At 58.3% G+C, this 9194-nt stretch overlaps 1 protein-coding gene across 1 annotated transcript; it reads left to right on the top strand.

The window, feature by feature from the left end:
* The first annotated feature begins 519 nt into the window (after nt 1–519).
* LOC123599783 lies at nt 520–7883 on the top strand. Its single transcript, XM_045482067.1, has 5 exons — nt 520–2535; nt 2625–2955; nt 3488–3565; nt 4050–4136; nt 7573–7883. Exons 2-5 carry the CDS (start codon nt 2784–2786, stop codon nt 7881–7883), a joined length of 648 nt encoding a protein of 215 aa, XP_045338023.1. The 5' UTR covers nt 520–2535; nt 2625–2783.
* Nucleotides 7884–9194: the final 1311 nt, after the last annotated feature.

The raw sequence follows: 9194 nt of genomic DNA, 5'->3' as shown, positions 1-9194 counted from the left end.
CCGCGGCGCCCTTGGAAGCCGCTGGCGCGAGGGGCGTGCTCGTTACGGCAGCACGTCCTGGTGAGCGCTGACCGTGCCACCTCCCTTCTTCCTGATGTCACAGCCCTTCATCTGGGGTTAGCCCAGGGTTCATCTGTAGCAAGACGCCTTCTCCTTCCTGCTTTCCTTCTCCTTTCGCTTGGAGGTATTTATTGAGCGCCTACTGTGTGCTGACCGTTGGGCTCAGCGTCAGAGATACAGCTCTGAGCAAATTGGATTTGGTCTCTGTCCTGAAGGTCCTGACTGCGGCTTGTGCAGGGGGGAGGCGGGGCGGTCAGCACCACCGTACTGCCCCTGAAAAGGGCTAGGAGACCTGAGACCTGGCGGATGAGCCGGGGTTAGCTGGATGAAAGGGGACGGAGGAGTGCCAGGCAGGGTCGCAGCACGTGCAGAGGCTCTGAGGTGGGCGGACGTGCGGTCCGAATGACAGCCTGAAGGGCCGTGGGGCTGGGGTAGAAGGAGCAGGATGGGGGTAGGACGGGGGACACTGGCGTGGCCTTGCCATCTGGGCGTGCGGTCTATTGTTTCTCCTCAGGCCGCAAGGAGCCGCTCAGGTTGGAGCCACGGGCCGAAATGATCAGATCTGATGGAAAGACCCCTCAGGCAGCAGAGGAGAGGGCAGGGAGGACGGCTGAAGCAGACACCCTGAGCCCCAACCCAGACCAAGAAGGCTGATGTCTTGCCTCTGGAAGGCTTTCAGGGTGGGGAGCTCACCCCCTCCCAATACAGATCGTTGCATTGTCTGCCTTCATCACGTTTTTTTAGACGTTCCTGGCGTGACGTGGTATCCAGATTTTTCATCATCCTGGCATGTTCCCCCAAGACACTTCAAAATGTGCCAAAATCCTTCTCAAAATGTGGTCTTCGGAACAGAACCCGGTACTACGCCAGTATAAGAAAACGGGGAAAGACTCACCTCCTCTCTTCTGGATATGATACCTCTGTTAATACAGCCTCTTCGTGCTGCAGCCCTTACATGTATCCATCCCACAGCACAGAGCCCGAGGCCCTATATGCAGCAGGGGCTCAGCCAGTGCCTGGTGACTCACTGATGTGATCTGAGGTCCCAGGACTCAGCCCCAGAGATGGCGAGTGCCAGCCTCCTTCTGACCTGTCTCTAGGTTCCCTTTTCCGGAAAGGCCCATTGCTAAATTTCCATTTGAACGCACTGGGACGTGCATTTGGGTGAATTTTCAGACCACCTTGGTGCCTGTGCCGACCCCAGGCCTTGGTGCGGTGGGCAAGGTGCAGGGGCGTGTCAGCCCGCAAGGCACAGTCTAGCCCGGGGGCATAGGCCCGCCCTCCCCTGGCAGCTACCTCTCCAGGGCTGGGTGAGGGGGTGCCACAGCCTCACAGGGCCGACTTGGCATTTTCTTGGGTGCCGTGGTTTGAAGGGTCCCGCCCAGCACACCTGTGGCCGGCCCGATGCTTGCCCGGCGTCGGGGCTCCCATCCCCTGCCACGGGGTGTAGGTGCCACCTGGGGGACTCAGGTTGGCCACGGGAAGGTGCCCAATGGGGCCGTCAGTGCCATCTGTGTGTGTTTTGGGTGGGGGGTGCCGATGGCTGACCCCTGTGGGTGGACAGCTTCTGGGCAGAGCCCTGGGAAAGGTGGGGCGCTGCTGCCCTCCAGAGGCCATCTTGGGTACTGCACCCACAGGCCCAGCCTCTAGGAAAGGGAGCTGGTGGTCCTTGGGCCTTGGTCCGGGGGGAGACGAGGGCCCGCGGGTGCCTGACCCCCACTCAGTGCTTTCCTGTAAAACGCATCTTCAGAACCCTGCTTGGTCATTGCAGGGTTAATCCCCACCCCAGCCCTTCCTGCCCAGTACCTACTTGGCCCCACCAGCACCCCGAATCTGGCTCAGTCCCCAAACTGGGAGGCTCTGGGGGGCATCTCCTTGTCTCCAGCTGGCTCAGTGTGTGGTTGGGGCCAGGTGACCCGGAGCGAGTGGCCTGCCTTCCCCGGGCCCCTGCTGTCTCAGTCGCGAGCTGGGGGTTAATGATGATGGTTCTCAGGCGGGGCCTGGGAGGGAGCGGCTCCGGGGTCATAAGTGGGGGGAGAAGGACCCCAGGGCTGCCCGCAGGGGTGAGTCTCTTCAACTCTCTGCGCCCTGTGGCTGAGACCACGAGTGCCGGGGGCCAGGGGACACAGTGGCCGGGGACACAGTGGCCCTCCTTCCCCGCTTCGGGCCTCCGGGCTGGCCCTGCCCCTGGCTGACAGATGAAGGCTGCTTCTCTCATGAAACCCCACGAGTGCCCTCTGCAGGGCCCCCCAACGTCAAAAATAAGGACCCCAGTGTTTGCTCCCCGAAGCTCGGGGCCTTTGCACATGCCATGGTTTCTGCCTGGGATTCTCTTCCTCGGCAGTCTTCACGGAGCCGTCCCCCGATCCTGCACACCTTTGCCTCAAGCACACCTTCTCAACCAGGCCTTTGCTCACCACCCCACAGAGGAAGGAAGGCACTCCTCACCAAACTCATTACTCCTGGTTCCTTGAGGTGGGTTGACTTGAGTCCCTCCCAAAATACGTTAAAACCCTAATCCCAGTATCTGTGACGTGCCCTTATTTGGAAATACGATTTTGCAGATGTAAGTAAGACAACGTCAGAGTAGAACCGGCCGGGCCCTAAACCCAGTGCTCAGTGTCCTCATACAGAGGGGGACATCTAGACACAGAATAGAGAAGGCCAAGGGACGACAGAGGCGAGGGCTGGAGTGACATGGTCACAGGCCGCGGGACACGAGGATGGCCGGCAGCACCAGAGGCTGGAAGAGACGAGAAGGACTCTGCCCTGGAGCCCCCGGAGGGCAGGCGTTCAGACCTCCAGCCTCCAGACGTGACAGGACCCGCTTCTGTGGCTTAGAGCAGCCCAGGGAGCAGATTCAGGCAGCTGTCTCCCTGTCTCCTCTGCCCTCCGGTGAGTCCTCTGCTTTGCTCATCTGTTTCCCGGTGTCCCTCTGGGCCTTGGACGCCCGCTTGTGGGGGTGGGAGCGGGCTGATCTGCAGAACGGTGGCCGGTCGGCCCGGGTTTCACGGGCCTTCATGTGGCGGGCCTGGAAGGGCTTGGAAGGGGCTGGAAGGGCCCAGAGGGGGCTGGAAGGGCCTGGAAGGGGCTGGAAGGAGCTGGAAGGGCCTGGAAGGGGCTGGAAGTGTCTGGAAGTGTCTGGAAGGAGCTGACAGGTCCTGGAAGGACCTGGAAGGGGCTGGCAGGGCCTGGAAGGGGCTGGAAGGGCCTGGAAGGGCCCAGAAGGGGCCAGAAGGGCCTGGAAGGGCCTGGAAGGGGCTGGGGCAGTCGGCCGGAGCTCACCCCGCACACCCCAGACTCCCTACTGGCCCGAGGGTTTTTTAGCCTTGAGAATTGAAAGGCAGCTGCCGTGTGGCCCTGGTTCCCGCCTTTCCCATGAAAGCCTTGGAGGTGATGCCACTGTCCCATCTCTGGGCCACCGCAGGAGGCCACAGGCCGCCTCAGCTCCTACAGCCAGCGTCCCAGGCCTGGAGCTGCACATCGGTGTGTGTGCCTTTGGAAGGTAACGTGTGGGTCAGCCTGGAGCTCAGGAACGAGGGGCCTTCCTGTGCAGCGTCCCCATTGGGGGGAGGATGTGCACCCCCAACCCCGTGACTGCCCGGGTTTCCCTCTAGGGAAGTTGATGCTCAAGTCTGCAGGACCCCTTTCCCGTGGCCTGAGGGCATCCAGTGCCCCTGGACGTCTTGCTTTGAGACTTCCAGGGGCCGCTGGGGCTGCAGCCCAGAGAGATGATGCCCTGGGGCCGGCGGCCCCCCAGGAGGCCTTTCGGCCTGACCATCCGGGTGTCTGGTGCCGGGGCCGAGGACGAGCAAGGCCGCGGGGCGTGTCTACGTCCCCTTTCAGGGCCGAGCGCCCAGTGCCCGTGGCCTGCCCCCCTCCCTTCCTGGGAATGTGCCGGGGGGAGGGAAGGGGCACAACTGTGTCCTTTATTCTCTGGGCCCGGGCACCGGGCTGATTGACCCCTCGCTGCGGGGCCCTGCGTCCAGCCGGCGGGCAGCTGGGAAAGGCCTCGCTGATCTCGGAGGACGCTGCGGCCCTGAGTGGGCCTGAGGACAGAGGCTCCTCTGTGCTGGGTGAGTGGAGGCCCGGGGCTGGGTGGGGTCCCCAGAGGGGGGCGGGGGCGGCACAGGAGCCCGATTGCCAAGCGGGGCCTGGCTGCCTGTCTGGCCCACCAGGGGAGCCCTGCCGAGCAGAAGGCTCAGCTCAGCAGAAGGCCACTCGCCCTTGTCCCCCAAAGGGCAAACGGTCATTACTTGCCGTTAAGCGCCTACTGTTTGCATCCTTTTATTAAGTTCTTACGCCACGTAACTGAGAGGTGACGCTTTGCCCATCGTCACCTGGCTAGTGAGTGGCCCCAGTCAGGATGAGTCTGTCTGGCCGCAGAGCCCGGGCCCCTGTGCAGTGATCACGGACTCTTTCGGGTTTCCAAAGAAGCTGTATTGCCTCCAGCTGAGAGTTTCAAACATTGGAAGGATTTCACTTACAGCGAAAGCAGCTCCCACAATCACCAACTAGAAAACTGAACAGAAACTACAGGAAGGCGGGGGACATGGTTCCCGGGAGGAAGAAGCGAGTCGGGAGAGCCCCACGGATGCACGGCTTTCTTCCGAGAGGCAGAACGCGGTGGTGTGACCCAGCTGGGGGGACAGACGTGGGGTTCAGGGAGGTGGGGGAGGGGGCGGGGACCTCTGGCAGAGGTTCAGAGACAGAGCTCCAGGAAGCTTCCAGAAACGCTACTCTGTGCACACGCAGAGGGAGGTCCCAGGAAGCCAGGCACAGAGCAGTTACCAGGACCAACAGCACTCGGTGTCCACGCAGGGCCTGGGGGCTTTAAATGCCAGTCACCCAGAATGAAGAGGCCTCGTGGCTGCGGGGCATTTGATGGGGACCAAAGGCCGTATTTCAGGTGTGAGCTTAGCCTTCAGGTGTGAAGGCTGCTGTGTGCCTGAGCCGATGAGCTGTGCAGTAAGCCTTGAAAAGACCAGGCGGGTCTCTGTCATCACTTAACGCCCTGTTGGCACAAAACTCAACATCCTTAAAAAGAACGCCAACAAAATCTAGGATCTCAACAACTTAGCATTTACAAGCTCCAGCACCTGGTCATTTAAGGAATCCGTGCCCAAAAGCAGCAGATAAGATGCTACGGAAGAAAAGATCCGTGAACTTGAAGCTCGGCCGATACGAGTTCCCCGAAATGAACACCGAGAGAGCAAAGCCTGGAAAAAGTAGGCAGAGGCTTGCTGATCTGGGCTGATGTCAAGCAGCCTAACGATAATACGTAGAGTCGGAGGCCCCAAAGGGGTGAGGGGCGAGAATGTCTGTGTGACAAAGTCATGGCCAAAAATGTTCCAAGTGTGAGAAAATCCTCAAGCCCACAGATCTGAGAGCCTCAGGAGTACAAAGAAAGCCCCACCGTGGCCCCTGGCACCTCATAATCGAATGACTAGGAACCACGACGGAGAGAAAGCCTTGACGCCTTAAGAGAATCAAGACACGGATCATGGCTGAGTCGTCACTGGAAACCCTGTGAGCCTGGGGAACGGAGCCCGTCCCCGGTGTGTTAAAACCAACTATGACCAAGATGTCCTTCAAAACGGAAAGTGACGTCAGTACATTTTAAGACAAAGGATAAGAGACCTGGCACCCCAAGAATGTCAAAGGAGGTTTTTTGGGGCAAAAGGAAATGATGAGAGAGGTACATTCAGGTGTGCACAAGCAATAGAAGCCCCTTGGGAACGGTAAACACGTGAAAACACGTGAGATTTTTTTCCTGGATGTATTTTAAAAAGTTCTTTACAAGATAGTAGACTATTTTTTAAAAAAATATTTTTATTAATTTTTTAATAAATTTCATTATAAAAATTTATAAATTTTTTTATAAATTTTTATAAATTTCACGCTCTCTCTCAGAAATAAATTTAAAAATTTTTAATATTTATTTCTGAGAGAGACAGAGACAGAACGGGAGCGCTGGAGGGGCAGACGGTGATTGAGGGAGACACAGAATCCGAAGCAGGCTCCAGGCTCCGAGCTGTCGGCACAGAACCCGACACGGGGCTCCAAGTCACGAACCTTGAGATCATGACCTGCGTCGAAGTCGGACGCTCAGCTGAGCCACCCAGGTGCCCCGAAAGTAGAGTATTTAAAGCAAGAGAATGACGGCCCATCATGGAGTTTCTGACACGTGTAGAAGTAAGATATACTGAGGCAAAAAATAGAATTACACTTTTGCAAGGTTCGTATATTTTATGTAAAATGGTATAATGTCATTTAAAGATAGATACTCGTAAAAAATTAAAGATAAAGCGCTTGACCCAACACGGGACTTAACAACGATAAAAATCGTGGCGATGTAGGGACAGAAGGGAACTTCCTCGTCCGGGTACAGGCACCTACAGCTGGCATGGTGCCCAGGGGTGAGGAGTGGGCAGTGGTCTCCTTCGGCTCTGGTGCCAGACAGAGAGGTCCACCCTGTCCACTTCTGTTCCCTGTTGGTCCTTGCCAGGGCCGTGGGGCAAGAAAAAGCATACATTTTGGAAAGGAAGAACTGTTTCTCTCTCTTTAAATGACCCCCTAAGTGTCTACAAGTCATTGCGGAGAAGATTGGAGCCCCTCCCCAGCCTTTGACCCGCTCCCCCCTCTGTCTCTCCAGCTTCCCAGGGAAAACCACTCCCAGGGCGCCTGGGTGGCTCGGTCGGTTAAGCGTCTGATTTCAGCTCAGGTCATGATCTCACGGTTCGTGGTGTCGAGCCCCGCGTCGGGCTCTGCGCCGACCGTGTAGAGCCTGCTGGGATTCTCTCTCCCCCTCTCTCTTTCCCTCCCCTGCTCTGCACGTGCACACACGCTCGCTCCAAATAAATAAATAAACATTTAAAACCCAGCCTTCTCTGAGTTGGGTATTTATTCACCTCGTACGTGTTCCTATCTGCTTTCTGCTCGCATAACCTGCCATAAACAGTCCGCAGAAACGCTCCTGGCATTTTTAAGCTGTGCGGGCGGTTTCAGCTGGAAGTCTGTGCCTACAAGGTCTGCACTGGGTGGTCCGGGCGGGACTTGGGTGGCCGAGGGGTGAACGGTGGGCACACCCAAGTGCCTGTGGTAAAGCAAGGCTGGGAGCCCCCCGAGCTGGGCCCCCGAGATCCAGGCTGGGTGCTGTAGGGGAAGGGCCCCTCGCAGGGCAGGCTGGACAGGTGGGGCCCCTCCCTTGCCAGCCTGGGCGGAAGGTGCGAAGTCCCTCTAGGGACCTCAAGCTTCATGATGGACTCGTGCCTCAAAGGGGGAGGGGGCGGGACACAGTTTTTACAAAAATCAGGTTAATTGAGGTACAAGGCACCTGTAACTAGACCGCCCCTCGGAATGTACTGTTAGTTGAGTCCGACACAAGTGCGTAGGTGTGTAACCACACTCACGCCCCGGACAGCCTCCCCCGCCTCTCTTCCCACCTCCAGCCCCCTCCCCGTCCCTACAGCTCTGCCTTTTCTAGAATGCCTTTTGCCCGTGTATTTTCAGAGACCAAACGTACTGACAACGGCCAGGTCGTACGTAAAGACAGGAGTCTGAGCTCTGACCCACAGTGTGAGAGAAAAACCCAGAAAGTCAAACAGGAACCCCTGGAACAATGGGCCCAAAGGGGCCAGGACTCGATCCATCACCGGCGGCCTCCCTACGTTTTGTCCCCACCTCTGGCTCTGGAGCCAGAGGAAGCCGCATGCGCCCCCAACCAGTCACATGGGGTGCCTGCTTCTGGCCAGTGCCCCGACTCCCTGGTGCCATCTGGGCTCATCTGGAACTTTCCCTGTTTCCACCGGGAGGCTCCCTAGGCCCCTGCCTGCCTGCGAGTCTCGGCCAAGTCCGGTGCTGGTGGCGGACCCCCTGCTGCATGGAGCTCTGAGTAACGTCCTCTGTCCTCTGACGGGCGGCCTTCCGTCACGCCCACGGCTTGTGCTTTCACTCACCAGTGGATGGACACTCAGGTTCTTTCCAGTTTGGGGCGATTACAGATAAAGCCACTGAGGACGTCGGCATACAGATCTTTGTGCAGATGCTGGTTTTCCAGCTCACTCACTGTGTTCTAGAAGCAGGCTCTTGCTCTCTACAGGCTTTAAGGCTTCCCGGAACCTCCCGATGGGCTCAGGAATCGGAGGGCCACAAGCCAGGTCCCGGGACAGAAGAGGCAACTCTGTCCTTTAGGGTTTTGGGTGGCCCCAGCCCCCCGCCGCGGGGCCTCAGCTGGAGCCCACGTCCCCCTTCTTGTAACCTTAGAATTCTATCCTCTTCTGCCCCGGACCCTGGAGCTGACTCTGCCTTCCCTTTCCTGAATCCAGAATAAGCCGTGTGGAAGACGTGGCCGGCCACGGTGAGCACAGGTGCCTTTTCCTTCACAGAGACTGCGACCCTGGCTGGTGACTGCAAGTCCCTTCCCACGCCAGAACCCCGCCCGGCTCCTCGGACCCCACGAAAGCCACCTTGCGTCGGGCCATTTTGCCCCAAATGAGGACACATCTCGGTTTGGGGAAGACATTTGCTGCCGCGAGAAAGACGGTTAACGATTCTCAAAATAGCTTCTCCGCAAATAAGCAACAGGCTCGCTTGGCCCCAGATGAATCTGAGGGCAATTTCAAAAGCATCTCTTTTCCCAGAAAACAGATTCCTCATTGACACATGTTTCTCCAGTTGATTCTTGCCCCCCACCCCCTGCCTTTTCCTCATCTTTTGTGCAAGGAGCTGGGTTGCAGAGACAAAGTCCGCTTGTCAGCGGCTGGTCCTCTCTGCTCTCCCTTCCTCCGGGCGCCCCGACAACAGGGCTATTATCAGATAGCTCCCTCGTGGCTTGGATTTTCCTCTCCCCTCAGGGCGAACGAGGAGAAAGGTTGCCAGGCTGGACAAGGACGGGAGGCACTGGAGCCCCGGGGCGGCGAGCTCCGGGAAGGGCCGCGGTGGGGGGCCCTGGACACTGTCACTCTGTCGCTGGGGTAACTCGGAAGCACAGCCATTCATCAGGCTCACGATTCGCATGATCTGTCCTCCGAGAACGGAGCTGTGTCCCCCAGAGACAGGCCTCTCGTGCTGCCTCCTCGCCTGGAGCTCTGGGGTGAACCCCACATCTGACCATCGGGGTCAAGACCTCACGG

Source organism: Leopardus geoffroyi, chromosome C1 (genome assembly GCF_018350155.1).
Source record: "Leopardus geoffroyi isolate Oge1 chromosome C1, O.geoffroyi_Oge1_pat1.0, whole genome shotgun sequence".
Classification (NCBI taxonomy): domain Eukaryota; kingdom Metazoa; phylum Chordata; class Mammalia; order Carnivora; family Felidae; genus Leopardus; species Leopardus geoffroyi.
The sequence above is the reverse complement of the archived record's forward strand: the minus strand, read 5'-3'. Positions and strand labels throughout refer to the sequence as shown.

Bases quoted from the DNA above. Each gene is read 5' to 3' on its own strand.
- LOC123599783 (XM_045482067.1), top strand. From the start codon at position 2,784: ATGGCCGGCAGCACCAGAGGCTGGAAGAGACGAGAAGGACTCTGCCCT. The intron at 3,566-4,049 runs GTAACGTGTGGG...CCCTGCGTCCAG, and splicing joins GGTGTGTGTGCCTTTGGAAG to CCGGCGGGCAGCTGGGAAAG. The intron at 4,137-7,572 runs GTGAGTGGAGGC...GTGTATTTTCAG, and splicing joins CAGAGGCTCCTCTGTGCTGG to AGACCAAACGTACTGACAAC.